This window comes from Myripristis murdjan, chromosome 4, assembly GCF_902150065.1.
Source record: "Myripristis murdjan chromosome 4, fMyrMur1.1, whole genome shotgun sequence".
Taxonomy (NCBI): domain Eukaryota; kingdom Metazoa; phylum Chordata; class Actinopteri; order Holocentriformes; family Holocentridae; genus Myripristis; species Myripristis murdjan.
Window position 1 is genome coordinate 8,770,504 of NC_043983.1, and position 15,337 is coordinate 8,785,840.

General features: G+C 42.7%; 1 protein-coding gene across 1 annotated transcript in view; it reads left to right on the forward strand.

Moving 5' to 3' along the window:
• Positions 1–15,337, forward strand: part of obscna (obscurin, cytoskeletal calmodulin and titin-interacting RhoGEF a) — a 48,403-nt gene that overhangs the window by 30,990 nt on the left and 2,076 nt on the right. The window contains exons 45-73 of the mRNA XM_030050473.1: positions 255–419; positions 1,185–1,343; positions 1,448–1,625; positions 1,760–1,873; positions 2,107–2,274; positions 2,597–2,699; positions 2,794–2,923; positions 3,178–3,283; positions 5,283–5,391; positions 5,603–5,736; positions 5,817–5,929; positions 6,009–6,177; positions 6,424–6,511; positions 6,602–6,802; positions 6,902–6,962; positions 7,057–7,134; positions 7,235–7,407; positions 7,689–7,715; positions 7,832–7,984; positions 8,298–8,343; positions 8,448–8,525; positions 8,768–10,520; positions 10,799–10,927; positions 11,038–11,160; positions 11,793–11,960; positions 12,285–12,381; positions 12,865–13,104; positions 14,900–15,123; positions 15,257–15,271. Coding sequence (XP_029906333.1) covers positions 255–419; positions 1,185–1,343; positions 1,448–1,625; positions 1,760–1,873; positions 2,107–2,274; positions 2,597–2,699; positions 2,794–2,923; positions 3,178–3,283; positions 5,283–5,391; positions 5,603–5,736; positions 5,817–5,929; positions 6,009–6,177; positions 6,424–6,511; positions 6,602–6,802; positions 6,902–6,962; positions 7,057–7,134; positions 7,235–7,407; positions 7,689–7,715; positions 7,832–7,984; positions 8,298–8,343; positions 8,448–8,525; positions 8,768–10,520; positions 10,799–10,927; positions 11,038–11,160; positions 11,793–11,960; positions 12,285–12,381; positions 12,865–13,104; positions 14,900–15,123; positions 15,257–15,271 — 5,302 coding nt within the window. The remainder of the gene's footprint in view (positions 1–254; positions 420–1,184; positions 1,344–1,447; positions 1,626–1,759; positions 1,874–2,106; positions 2,275–2,596; positions 2,700–2,793; positions 2,924–3,177; positions 3,284–5,282; positions 5,392–5,602; positions 5,737–5,816; positions 5,930–6,008; positions 6,178–6,423; positions 6,512–6,601; positions 6,803–6,901; positions 6,963–7,056; positions 7,135–7,234; positions 7,408–7,688; positions 7,716–7,831; positions 7,985–8,297; positions 8,344–8,447; positions 8,526–8,767; positions 10,521–10,798; positions 10,928–11,037; positions 11,161–11,792; positions 11,961–12,284; positions 12,382–12,864; positions 13,105–14,899; positions 15,124–15,256; positions 15,272–15,337) is intronic.

Consider the following 15,337-nt stretch of genomic DNA (forward strand, 5'->3'; position numbering starts at 1 on the left):
GTTTTGCAAATATGATTGTATTGTAATGAATATGTGTGAAAGTGGTTAGTAATAGGAGAGCATGGATAAGCTGTGATGTGTTTTGTAACAATTTTTAAGAGCTGTTTCCCTTGCAGTTCTCCATCACACAGGAATATTCTGGAGAAGCAGGAATAGTTGCACCATCTGTTATTGCTTAGTACTTCTCACTAACAACACGGTACTTGTAATGTTGACAGTCTAGGAAAGATGTCTTGATTGAATGTCATTGGCAGGAGTTAATCAAGAACAAAGCCAAGAGTGGCCAGAGCTGCTGTCTGTTGGAGGATGCCTTCTCCGTGGTGTCCTGTTTACCGTGGAGGTCTGACAACATGCACCAAGTCTCCCTCATAGAAAACTACCCAGCACCCCTCACCGCCCTCGGGGAGCCCATCCGACAGGTGAATAAAAGGGACTGATGAATCTTCACATTCAGTTTAGGTGCTGGGTCCTGCAAACCATTACACACACACGCACAATATTTCACTCCAAAATAGTCCCTTGTCATAACTGTTTTTGTCATAATAAATGGTGAAAATATTCATAGGGTGAAGATTTAAACAGGTTTTTGGAATTTTTTGTGACAGCAAACATTTTTTTTTATTTTATATTTCGGGTTTAAGTATAATTTGCAATAAAAAAAAAAAATCTGCACTGCAAAATGTCTTTTTAGCACAAAGTTACCGTACACTGACCTCTCCATCTGGAGAAATTGCCAGTATAAAATGGCTTATAAGAGAGTGCCTTGGACATTCTTTGGTGTCTAAATCATCCTTATTGTACCCAACCTTAAAAGCACCTGCTGATGGCTTCTCTGACATGACATTTTTGGTGCTAAGTAGCTCGGTGAAATCTCTGGTTTTTCCACACCCGCAGAGCAAATCTCTTGTCCATTCCAGCTGATGATTTAATTCCATAATGTTGATTCAACACAGTATGCCTCTCTAAAAATACACTCAAAGTTTGAAGGGTTATCATCAAAGCATGACAATATACACCCATAAAATAAAGAATATATCATCACTGCTTTTCCTTCATTTCATAGTTGAGGTGTTTAATCATTCTCTCCACTTGTAAATGTGTGATTTTATGAAAATAAAACATGCTGCAACACGCTGAATGAGCACTCTACGTGTCATTATGACTGGTTGTCTTTGCCCTTCCAGGGTGTCTTCACAGTATGGGAGGAATCGCCAGACATTAAGACGGCCTCTAGAGGGCATCAGAGACAGGTGTTTCTCTTCAAGGAGTGTATCATACTGTGCAAGTTGAAAAGAGACCCTGGCATGAGCACTGACACCTACACCTTCAAGAACAAAATGAAGGTAATGCCTGTGCTCACTGGCTGCTTGTTTTTATTTCTCTCCTTGACCAGCATCACTCCCTCTGTCTCATGCTCGCTTTTGCTCTCTGCTTGTGTGCTCTACAGCTGAATGATGTGGAGGTGAAGGAGACTGTGGGTGGAGATGAAAAGTCCTGGGGCTTGTGGCATGAGCACAGGGGCTCAGTGAGGAGGTACACACTGCAGGGCCGCTCCACCCTGGTTAAACTCTCCTGGCTCAAGGACCTGAGAGAGCTTCAGCAACGTTCAAGCCTGTCCACCAACAGTAAGTCTTTTATAGCTATATCCCGGCATTAGCAAAGAGGAAAATACACAGTTATTCAGAGTCAGAGTGTTTTGGAGTGTGTTTAACATTTTCACCACATGCTTTGTCTGTGATATCTGTGTGCGTTTCAACAGGCCCACCAGTGTTTGAGTTACTTCTGTCTGACTACACCACAAAGACTGGAGAGACAATCAAACTGACCTGCAGGGTCACCGGCTCTCCTAAACCAGTGGTCACCTGGCTCAAAGGTAAAAAAAAAAAAAAAAAAAAAAAAAGACATAGTGTATATTGACAAGTTCCAGGGCAGTGTTTTTGTAATGAACTACTATTATTCCATGACACCTTCATTTGCCCAGGGAAATTTTGCATGCTCTTTTTTGCAACATCCTGCTTCACATTCACACAGTTACATTCCTTTCTGTAGGTTTGAGTTTATTTGTAACCATGCTTTGATGATTAGAATATGATGTCCACTTCCTAGATGGTCTTCCTTTGGAGGACGACCCGCACCACATCATCACGGCAGATCGGACAGGCACCTGCAGTCTCATTCTGGATGGCCTGACGGCAGAAGACTCTGGCCAGTATGTGTGCTATGCCACCAGCTGCATGGGCAATGCTAGCACACTGGCCAAGGTCGTGGTGGAGGGTGAGTCTGCAGATGGAAAGCGGTGTGTCACTCCGCAGCCTTGTCTGTCATTGTGTTTGCTGTACATGCGAGTGCTGGAACAGACAAACACCTTGTAATATTACTTTTACTGTGACAGGTATTACTACTCCTACTACTACCACAGCAGTTACTCCTATAATATATTATTATATCCTATTCATAAAGGCAGTCTTATTGTAAAGTGGTACCCTCTTATCACTAGTAGCGATACTAGAAATTTTGAGGTGAATACTCTTTTGCTGATCTAAGGTTTTACAACGTATGGCGGCACAGATAACAATAAATTTGTTCCTCTCTCCAGCTCCACCCAGATTTGTGAGTCGGCTGGAGAGCGCTTGCCTGATGGCGAGTGAAGATATCCAGTTCACCTGTTCCACACTCACTACTCCCTTGCCCCGAATCAGGTATGGAACATGGAGCCGCTTTCATGCAAGAAGTTATAACATAATTTCCTTCGTCATTATGTGTGCCAAGCATGTTTATTTTTGGGTGTGGCAGGTGGTTGAAAGATGGCAAAGAGCTGACCGAGCAGCAGAAATACCACATAGTGAACGACGCCCGCAGTGGAATCCTGTCTCTGACAATAATCAGTCCCACAGAGGCAGATATTGGACTGTACGAGTGTGAGGTATGAGGCCCGTGTTTGTAAAATCTGTAATGTATGTATCGAGAAAATCAAGGTCATCAGCATCAGAAAAGTCCCAAAAATATTTGCACACACACAAAATTCAGGTTAAATGTCAACCACTTTTATTTTTGAATGTGCTACTTTTTATCCTCTGAAGTTCAGTGTCTTTTGATAAGTATTCCAGCAAAGACTGTTCAGCTGATGCATATTTCCATTCTCTATTTGTAGCAGAAAATGTTTGTTTTCTGTTTAAGCTTTCCAATGAGTTGGGCTGTGTCAAGTGCAAGGCAGGGCTGTGCCCCGCCTACGTACCATCGATTGACATCGAGAATGACCAACCACAGGACTTGTCTCCCAAAGGTATGGCAGCTCCAGTCGCTCAAGGTAAATATGTTCCTCGGAGGATGGAAACCCATGACATGTTTTTCTTATGGATGCACCCTAAGTTAGTTCAGCATCTTTTGAGAAGGATTAGGAAGCACATGCCATTGTTCAGTGTCACTTCAGTCCACTTCACTTCACCCTTTTCCACTTCATATCACATCAGTTCACTATGCAACACATTACAACAATTCATCTCAATTTCCAACCTCCACCATTTCCATTCTTTGGTCTTTCAAGTTGATCTCATTTCAAGATTTTACTCACTTTCTCTGTTTTCCATTTTACACACACTCACCATCAGGATTTCCAACTAGTGCACCCTTCACCATACAAACCATACTGTAGTTCCCAACATCCACATCTATGAAAAGACATTGATACATTTATTGTATTGAATGTTTTTCTATTTTTCATCATGTTTCCAATTTAGAGAGGAGATGGATTGGAAAGGACTAGGCCATTTTCCTCCTTTAAATTGATCTTGGTGGTCCAAAAGCCAGTCCAACCAATGAGGTGCCATAACTAACAACGGTGATTTATATATTCTCTAAAGACAGTAACTAATGGTATATAATTATAAATTATGGTAATTTTCAGTTACAGTTACAGTTTTACACCTGTGACACCACTAACTCATCACTCTCACTTTCATATAGGATATGCAGAAGGAGAAAACAGAGACCTTATAGCAGGGTGTCTGCAAGTCCTTAAAAGTCTTAAAATGTCTTAAATTCATTTTGATAAATATTACCTTAAAAGTCATTAAATAGTCTTACGTTAGAATTTATCAGCTCTTAATTTGTACATAAACATTTTATCAAATTTCATTTATTCATCTTTTAATTTCTCAATGTAAAAATTTGTCAAACTGATCTGATGAAATTTCGGATGTTACAAAACATCAATACTTCCTTTATACTAACATGCTACACTTAACCTGTTGGAAAAAGGCCAATTTTAGCTTAAGTTATATCACTTTGCATTTACTCTCAAATAATGAAATTTACATTACACGAACACAAGAAACCATTTTTTTCACTTTTCAAACATGATTAGATTTATTCCGGCAGCTGACCTCAGCACAGGATGAATATATAGCACTTTACATTAACAAAATAACAAAAAGATGATTTTTCCAAAAACCTGTCTGAGTTAAAATGTATCTTCAAAAGGTTTTTAAATAGCATTAAATGTAACTCTCTGATGTCTGTAGACACCCTGTGTAGATACGTTTCACCTCTGATAAGCTTAGTGCTATGAATGTTGCCTCACATATTCATATAATATATAGTTTTTCCTTTGGCTTTTGGACACCAGCCGGCCATTTTAGTCCATCCATTCCCTGTAACCTACCTGTTTTTCATCTTACCTTCCTCTACCAGTCACAAAGCCGGACGTTCCTCACATGGGCCTTGTCATGTAAGTCATCATCGCCACGGTAACATATAACCATTCCACATACATTGATCCCCTTTTTCCTCTTGCCAACGCATGCCCAGCTAACTCTTCACTCCAACACGAGATGGTCATGTGCTGGGCAGGTGTCACCTTCATCTCCCTGTGGGAGTGGGCATGGGCCCATGTGCTGTTGATGTGGTGGGTTAGTGGGGTTGCCCCCTCAAGTCTTGAGGTAAGAAATGCTGTTTTGCCTTCCCTGGTTTGTAAAGGTAACGTACTTTCTCAATTTTCCTTGTTTTTTTTTTTAAACAGTTTGGACAGTATTTAGACAGTGTTGGATTTAGACTTAGATTTTAGATTTAGATTTTATTCACACATGTGCAGTTAAAAGAAACAATTTATGTGCGTATAAAAGAAGGTGCTCCAACATATGTGCTGGAGAGGTAGGAAGCCCAAGGCTTATAAATGCATAAAATTACAGATTAAGGTAGAGTATATCTTTTAACTATATTCGAAAAGAGATATATTTAAGTCTCTGCTCTTTTGCACTCTCTGAGAGGCATTTTGGTTTTTCTAGATGCGGATTCAGAGGGTTGGTCCACTGCCCTTGTGAAGAAATGGTTACAGACGGACATCAGCCCCACCTCTATTGCTAAGATGCCTCTCACCCCTGGATACTCTGAACAGTGAGTTCAACACATTTTGGGATAGCACCATAATTGTTGCATGAGGTAAAACTGACACCACCAAAATAGTACTAAATTATGTGCAATGTTGGTAAAGATTTCAGTTTAACAGCCCTTTTGCCAGATACCAAAAGTCACTGGCAGATGAGTGGTTGATAAAATAGTGAGAGTTTTTAGTGATCTTTCTGTGTATTTTATTTTTTCTCTCTAGACCTGAATATATCCCTGAGGAAGCTGCTGCTGCCACTACATCCATGAGGCAGATGGTCCAGGAGCCTCTGTACTACCCAGAGGAAGAGGAGGAAGAGCTCTACATCTCAGAGCCAATGCAGGAGATTCTAGATGGTACTCTTGTCACTTAAACATAAGATCATGGCTGTTGTCATACTTCAGATGGTCACTAAGTGATCCAATTTCCTGTCCAGTTCCTCCCTCCATTCATGTACCCCCTGAGGACCTGTGTGTAGAGCCCGGCCAATCAGCTACCTTCACTGCCATCATCACAGGAAGGCCCACCCCACAGATACAGTGGTACAAGGTAAGAGCTGCGCAGAGACTTCATGATAAGCCTAGTCGCCATCCTCATAAAAACATCACTCTTTCTTCTATGATGGAAGGATGGGGAGGAACTTTCTGCCAGTGAGAATGTGGAGATAATACAGCATGGTGCCCGCTGTGCAGTGACCATACTGTGTCCAGAGGGTGAGGACAGTGGCATATACACCTGCTTTTCCTACAATGACTCCGGACATGCTTCATGTCAGGCCCAGCTGACAGTAGAAGAAGGTAAGACATTAATTTGATTAATTTGCACGGCTACACATTGTCCACAATCAATGGACCTTGAACATAAATATTCATATCTTGATGTCTAGATTGTCATTCATTCCTTTTGGCCCATACCTGTTCAATGTTACACACAGCATTCTCAGTTCTGAACAACATATCTTAACCAGTAACACTGAGACTTAAAAAACAAGATTGAATGATGATGAAACATGAAACATGATTTCTTGTCATGTTTCTCTGTAGGGTTACTGGAGTCTCAGGAGAGAGAGGTGGAGTTGGGCAAGAGAAGGAAATTATTCTCTGTCTATGATGTTCATGAGGAAATTGGAAGGTGAACCTATAAATCACTTTGGCATAGTCCAAGCTGGCCATTACCTCTGCTTAGACTTGATATGAACTCTACCATCCCTCTGTGATTTAGGGGTACCTTTGGGGTAGTGAAGCGTGTGATCCACAGAAGAACAGGTGAAGTCTTTGCTGCTAAGTTCCTACCACTGAGGAGCAGCACGAGGACCAGGGCCTTCCAGGAGAGGGACTTACTGTCCCGTCTGGCTCACCCCAGAGTGGCCTGCCTGCTGGACTTCTTCTGCACCAGACGCACTCTGGTCTTGGTCACAGAAATGTATCCTCCCCACCAAATGCTCATGATATATTCCTGCACTTACTTTTATTGTATTTAGCTCTCTGTGTTCAGTTAAGATTTCCATAACTTTGTTCCTAGCTGCTGCTCTCATGGACTTCTGGACCATTTACTGCTGAAGGGATCAGTCAAGGAGAGAGAGGTACAATTTTACACATATCCTCTGCAAAAATAGTTTTTGTCATGCGACTGTAATATGTACAACTCTTGACAAATATCTTGTATCTTCATTTCAGGTTCAATTGTATATCCAGCAAATCCTAGAGGGAGTCGGTCACATTCACAGCATGAACATCCTGCATCTGGACATCAAAGTAACATCACGGGACTTCTCAAAATTCTGAAACTTCTTCACAGTGGCACTACTTTTTCTTTTGTATGTCTTAATGGCATGTTCATCTTTAATCCCTGCAGCCTGAGAATATCCTGATGGTGTACCCACCCAGAGATGAAATCAAGATCTGTGACTTTGGCTTCTGCCAGGAAATAGACACATCCAGACACCAGTACAGCAAAGTTGGTACACCAGAGTTTGTTGCCCCTGAGATTGTTCACCAAGAGCCAGTCACTGTAGCCACTGATATTTGGTGAGTGTGTGTGCAAACACTTTGTGTGGTTTTCCTTACATAAACAAATAGCTAGGGTTTTCCATTTATGACTATGCAATAAGTGACAAAAGTATATAACTCATTATAATATCTATTCTGTGTATTCTTCTGCGACTGGCAAATTCCTGACACTATGAATTTAGCATACCACACTCAGTGGTGGGCTATTCCAAATAGGTTAAAGTAAGAATAATTTACATCGATTATGCAAAAATGACCTGTTTGGACATTAGAAAAATGACGTATGTTCTTTATTTCAGGTCTGTGGGTGTTATGGCCTATTTATGGTAGGTATGACTGTGCTTTTAAACTTAGACACCCTCAGAATTCAAAATAGGATATGTAAAAGCAGCAGATATAAATATTAAGTTTCTGTTGACTGTATACATCATGTCTGGTGTAGTCTGATGTGCCGATGCCCATTTGTGGGTGAGACGGATCGTGCTACGCTGCTGAGAGTGGGTGAGGGGACCCTGAACTGGGATACCCCAGATGTTCTGTGCAGGAGTTCTGAGGCCCAGGATTTCCTCCGTATGGTCCTGCAGCCAGATCCAGAGTAAGCAACTTGTGCCATTATCACTCTTACAGTACCGATCACTAAGCCATCAACACACCAAATTGTGAATCCAGAAAATTTTTACCTGTCAGTTGTTTGCAAAGGGACAAAAATCCCATGATTATGTGACAAGAGCAATAAGTATGCCTGTGTGTATAGGTCTTTTTGCAGAAGTGTGGTAAACACCCATTGTGATACGACAAATCAGTTACAGCCAAACATTTTCTGACTAAACTACAAAAGTACTTACTTTTTTTCTATACACATTTTAATAGCAACTAATTTGAGGAATTGTGTTTTTTTGTCCGCTTAGGAAGCGACCATCTGCCTTTGAGTGTTTAAGCCATGAATGGTTCCAGGTGAGATGACATACAGCATGCCACTCCAGATCTTTTAATTAAGGTTTTCTAGGTTCAAGAGTTCATCAGCTCATCATAAACTTGTCCCACTTCATCAATGACAGGATGAAACTGCAGGAGAAGACACTGATGAAATCAACATTAGGAGTTTGAAAGTCTTCATTTCAAGAAGGAAATGGCAGGTAAGTCACCCTCCCTTGCACTATACCTTTCACTGGAGCCTGTTGCCTAATATTTGCTGGTTCTGGGGCTTTGACTTTCTGACCCTGCTATTGGCTGCTCATAATGCTGGGGATCTAGGGATAGATTCTACTGTTGGAGTCACTGTACATCACTCTAAATAAGAGTGTCACTTGAATTTTTAATAAGTAAACTTTTTGACTAAATCTCTCATGATGACTTTAACTCCCATCTTTCCCGGCAGCGCTCCTTGACCTGTATTGGTTCAGTGCTGACCTTGAGGCCCATCCCTGAGCTACTGGATGCCCCTCTCCGAGAGACCGCGGTCACTGTGCCCCGGGAGCCCCAGGAGCACAGCAGTACATCTGTGAGCAGTGGCTCATCATCTGAGTACGATGAGGCTGACTCTTGGGACTTCTTCCAGCACTGCAGCCCTACAGAGGAGGAGGAGGAGACAGAGGAGGACTATGACCCTCTAATGGAGAGAGCGCAGATCCCTGAGCCATTTGCCAAACTCCACCTAGATGCAGAGGAAGGAGGGGAATCAACATTAGGGGAGGAAGAGGATGGGGAAATGAGTGGAAGGAGGAGTGTACTAGAGAGGAGTCTAAGCAGGCTTTCAGTAGGGTCCTCAGACGTGTCGTGCCAACACACACCCCAAAGGGAGCGTAGGTTCAGCATGGAGAGTAGTCCATCCCTTTACCTTTCTGAAGGAGACGAGGGTTCAGGTAGTGAGGGGGGTCGTATCCCCCGTGGCAGCGTCATTCGCAGCACTTTCTACAACACATCTCAGCAGCTGTCACCCATGTCTGCCAGACACATGACGCTGAGGGACAAATTCCAGGCCAAAAAGCAAGAGAGAGGTCGCAAGCCACTCCGCAGAAGCCTCTCGGGACGTCTAAATGAGCCTCTCATTGAATATGTGGAGGACGAGACAGAGGCCAACCGTAGTCAGAGACGGGGGTCAGTCCAGCCTGCCATTCAGAAGTCATGTTCCTTTGACAGTGGAGTTGGTCTCACCCATTCCAACTTGCCTCCTCAGAGAAGGAGCAGGTCTCTTGATCGGTATTCTCAACCATCTCCCAGCTCACCGAAGCGCAACAAGCTAGGTGAAGAAGAGGGCACTCAGAGTCTGAGGGATACTTTTACAAAAGATGAAATAGTGGACAAAACCTTGTTGGCCCCTCCAAGTGCTGGATGGGCAACCAGAAGAAGGGGCTCTGTTGCGCCCACACAGGGGAATCGCACACTTGGTGGAGTTTCTGTTGGCTCAAGCCTCCTCGCTGGAGACAGAAGGAGCCCCATGTTGGATCAGGAACAGAGGGAGGTGGAAAACCTTACTGGCTCTCAGGGTTCTCTGGCTGAGTCATTTATTTTGGAGCATGGTGGCTCAGAGTCTTCCAGTAGACTTGACTCCTGTGAGGACCTGAGTCATGGTCATCCCACAGCCAGATACAGATCAGGGACAAGAGAAGGATATGATGACCAGGAGGAGCCTCTTATCTCACCGTCCCCTCGTTCTCTCCAGCAGAAATCTGAATCGAGGGGCGCTTTTCCTCAGGCACCACCGCGGAACCGCACACGCTCCAACCCGAACTTATCTACAAGGAGTAATGGTCATCTGGAGAAAATCCTGCCAGTGAGACCCAGCCCCAGTCCGAGCCTCTCTTCTCTCCAGGCCCCAGAGAGGCCTCCCAGAGCCAAGGACAAGAGGGAAGGCCATGCCCTCCAGAGGCACGCATCAGCTCCAGCCCTTGATGTCAGACCACCCACAGGAAAGTCACCCAAGCTGGGACTACTAAATATCTTCCGCAGGCAGTCCTGGACAGGCCATTCCTACTCGCAGCTGGAGGACGCAGAGTTGGGACCGACGCTAGGAGAAATCATGAAGCCAGACACCCCCACCATGTCTCTGAGGAAGAGGATGAGAGCATCAGCCTCCAGCCTGACAAAGCTTTTTACCAAGTCCTCTAGTAAGGAGGACCTGAATACAGGAGGTGAGCTATTGCAAGTCATCTTCATTTTATACTATCATTTCTCATGAAATTTTGCTGACCAGCATCCACATAAAGATTAAAATTAAAAGTGTAAAACAGACATGGGTTATGACCTTCATCAGCAGTTGTTTATAATTTTTTAAAACTCAGAGTTGTGGAAATCTACTGACATACTGGAGATCGCATATTCAATGGTAAATGCAATATGGTACATTTTGACAGTTATTGTATCCTGTGTAGTGTTCACTCCTCTTGGGGTTGTATGTTGTTTGTCACAGGACCAATAGTAAAAGGATCCACTCCCGTCCCACCTGAAAGGGGCCGTAGCACTGGTCTTGAGAGCCCGAAAAAGAAGACCTCCAAACTCTTGTCCTCCTTTAAAATACCTGCGTTCAAGAAGACTAAAGGTATAAAACAAATTACTTTCTGTGACATATTTCCTGTCCAAAATGACCTGAAATCCCTCTGTCTTTATTTTGCTGTAAACCTGTGTCTGTGTGTCCTTCTTGCTTTCCAGAACTTTCGGTCCGTCCCAACAGGCCTGATGTGATCCAGCTGGACGGAGGTGGAGTCCTGTTGGTGTGGAGGCCAGTCCTGTCCACTGACACTGCTGTTTACTGTGTACAATACTGCACAGATGGTGGGTGACAGACACATCAGCATAAAAATGCTTGTATTATGATAAAATTAACCAAGTATGTTGTGCATATTGGATATACTATATCAAAGGAGTCTAACCCTAACCCTATAACGAGGAATTCAAATTCTCCTCTGTTTATATACAGATAGAGACTAATTAAAGGTAATTTTGGCATAATTTTGGGCAATGTCCAGTCAGCACATCACAGCTGGACTGAGCCCCTCACTAAACTATCACTAAAATCCGTCCAATCAGGTGAGTTTATAGCATGTGAACTGACTCCTTGGAAATACACTTTTAAGTAAAATATGTTTAGCTCCAAGACATCATGAAGAGCATCGTTCATATCGTGAGAATACAGTACATTTGAAAAAAATAACATACAACCTGAATAATATGGGGCCTATATCTAGGCACATGAAAACATGACTATCTTGTCCATGTTTACTGGTTTACTTTGGAGTCTTGAATCAAGGATGTAAACCCTCTTTCCCTTGAAATTAACGTCAGCAATAGCTTGGTATCCAACCATGTCACTGCCAAGCCATACTTGAATCTAATGCAGAAGCAATAAAATGTGTAAGTATAGAGCAGTTCTTGCAATAAATACTATATGCGGTGTTCCTCCTCAGGTGGGGAATGGAGGGTCCTGTCCGAGGAGGTGACCGACAGCTGTTTTGTGGTGAGGGACTTACCTAGAGGAGCTTCTTATGTGTTCAGGGTGGGCTGCATCACCAAGACAGGAGCAGGACCTTTCAGTGACTCCTCGCCGCCTGTTGTTATGGCTACTCATCCTGAAGGCAAGGAAAAATGCTTTGTTTTCCATTGGCACATATGTGTGATTTTTGTTTTATGTGGTGTTTTTTTTTCCATCAGTGACCAGATACAGTAAATCAGAAACAGATTTAGTTTAACTGACACTTTTCCATGCACTAGGAATTAGCCTTGTTGATTTTATGTGTATTTTCAGCAATGATCTAACATTATAAGATACAATGAATATAGTAAACCAGTAGCATTTCTACACAAGACAATACAGTAATATAGACAATACAATATCCAATACAGTATAATACACAGTAACTATTCACAATATCTTATGTTGAATTTGCTGTATTTTGCAGAGACTCACATTCCTCTCATCCAGACTGAGTCCCTGGGGTCAAAGGCCGGTGGGTCAGCAACACACAAGACATACAGCTTCCTGTCTGAGATCAACAGGTAGAAATTTCACAAAAAATATTCTTACTAGCTCTTAAACAAGTTCTGTCTTTGACTGTATATGTCATGCTGAATAAACATGCAGCACTAAAACAGTCCAGTGAAACACATAGTATTGCAATTATTTTACGTTTAGCAGCTCTTAATGGCCAGGTGTCCTATTTTATTCAGTGGCAGAAAATTTCTGGGATTCATTGCTTCCTAATAATAAAGAGTTGATATACAGAAATAATTATCTGGCAACTAAATAAATGACTATAAAAATTTAATTGTAATTTTATACAGCTGTGATCAGGGAGGAACCTCCATGACATGAACAGTGGACTTGAACCTGATTGATATTTGATAATTAATAAAACACCAATATCAGTGCAGGTCTCTCTAATTCAGTCTGTGCATGTGTGTATCTTCCGTCTCCTGCTCTCTCAGGCACCAGGTTGTCTCAGAGTTTCCTCTCTCACTCTTTCTTTTGGTCTCTCCCAGGGGTCGCTTCAGTGTGTTGGTCCAGTGCAGAGATGAGCAGAGCAGGCAAATGTTTGCTGCCAAGATTACCCCTTACCAGGCGGAGCAGAGGCAGCTGGTGCTGAGGGAGTACCAGCTGCTGAAGAGGCTCCACCACTCCCACCTGGTCCAGCTGCACACCGCCTACATCACTCCCTGCTCCCTGGTGTTAGTGGAGGAACACTGTCCTGGTGAAGAGCTGCTCTACAGCCTCGCTGCAAGGTAGAAAAACAGTCAAAACAGAGATCAAATACTATGTGAACTGTTTCTTATCCATAGGAATGACACTATATATCCATTTTGGAAAAAAAATATTCTTGAAATTCTCCAACATTTCTGATTCCTAAACAAATGTAAATTATTAAGACTCACAGCTTTATCATAAACTCATAATGCCTTTACTTTCATGGCAGTAAACACTGAACGAGTGATACAAAGTGCTTGTTTACAAGTGCTTTCTGTGATTGTTTTTTTCCCTAAGTAAAGTAGTGCAAAGAATGCCATAAAATTTATTATATGTGACTAACAACTTATCTAACTATTTGATTTGTTCTGATCATTTTAATCTTACCTTTCTGGTACTCTCACTAGATTAAAATGAAAGAAATGATTTCTGCAAATAATACTTGTTACTGGTCTGCTGAGTAGGAGTGGTAGCACACACACACGCACGCACGCACGCACGCACGCACGCACGCACGCACGCACGCACACACACACACACACACACACACACACACACACACACGCATACACACACCATTGCTTTCTCTGTCATGCACCCAGCATGCTGGCATTTCTTTAGAAAAGTCTTTTATGGAAGCATCAAAAACAAGAACAACAGCATCAGTGTGTACTTGCACATTGTTTTGTTGTGAGAAATAAATCACAGAAAACCTGTGTCACAAAAAACATTTGTTTATGTAAAGAGTAGACTTTATCAAGGGACCTTGTCCATTACAGTGGAAATCCTCTAAATTATGGGTGAGTTTCACATTAGGTATGTTGTTCCGCACCCAAGCATGTTTGCATTTCTACACACTCCGAGAGAGAGAGAGAGAGAGAGAGAGAGAGAGAGAGAGAGAGAGAGAGAGAGAGAGAGAGAGAGAGAGAGAGAGAGAGAGGAGAGAGAGAGAGAGAGAGAGAGAGAGAGAGAGAGAGAGAGAGAGAGAGAGAGAGAGAGAGAGAGAGAGAGAGAGATCACACACCATGCAGACCACGCTCAGTTGCACTGGACTGTACTCGAGACCACCTCATCCAAGTGGACTCCAGTCCTGAGTCCCTGATATGAAAGCCCCCTAAGTTTCTGTTTAATCTCCTTTTTGTTTCTCCTAAGGGGCTCTTTTGAGAAATAACACAGACTGAAGTGGCCGCTGTATGACTCCAAAATAAATGTTCTGTTTAGTCTCAGGAGATGAGAAACATAGCAGGACTGTGCAACAGATCTTTGCCCACAGGCCAAACTTGGCCCTCTGCCAAACTCTTGCCACTGTAAAGTGGCAGGAAGAATGATGTAAGGTCACAATTACCCAATGAGACAGTCTATTTCGTCTGTTTTGATGCAATTTTATGATATTTGACGAGTGTTTTGGCTATAATGTGCATAGTTAAAGGAATACGCCAATGTTTTGGGCAAAATGTGAATTAAAAAAAAAAAAAAAAAAAAAAAAAAAAAAACTTACAGCAACTTACAGCAGCTCTCTTATTTACCCAATTTTCACTTTGACAGAGCTAGGCTAATGACTCCCATAGACTTCAAGTCTTTATGCTAAGCTAGCACATAGGAACCAAACCACTGAACGTACAGAGGTGAAAATGGTATTGAACATCTTGTCTTAGTCTGGGTAAGACAGAAAAGGGGTATTTTGCCAGTGGACAGTGGAATATTCCTTTAACAAACACTGTGATTGCCCAGAAGAAGTTACTGCTGCATTGATTATTAGTATCACATCTCATTCATTTGTCCCACATGCCATCCTCCATTTTTTCACTTCGGTCTACATTCCTCCCCTCTCAGAGATGTGTATGCAGAGACTGACGTTGCTGAGCTGCTGGTTCAGATCCTGAGCGCTGTCGACTACCTGCACGGCCGCCGTGTCATCCACCTGGACCTCAAGTCGGACAACATGCTGGTGAGCGAGCGCAAGCAGCTGAAGATTGTTGACTTTGGCTCGGCTCAGTCCTTCACCCCCGGCCAGCCGCTCCACATCGAGCACCTCCAGGGCCTGTCTGAAAACAAAGGTACTGACCTCCTAACGATGTGTGTCTCCTCTACAGTTCGAATGACTCATTATAGTATGTAGGTAAAATGCTTTGATTCTGAACTTGGCTCTCATGTACTAAAATCCTTTTTGACTGTCGTGACCTTCAACAGAAAGCACCAGCAAAGGTACTCGTCAAGAGAGGACGGCTTGATGGATGGAAATAACTCAGCTTAACCTCACCACCCCCTCAT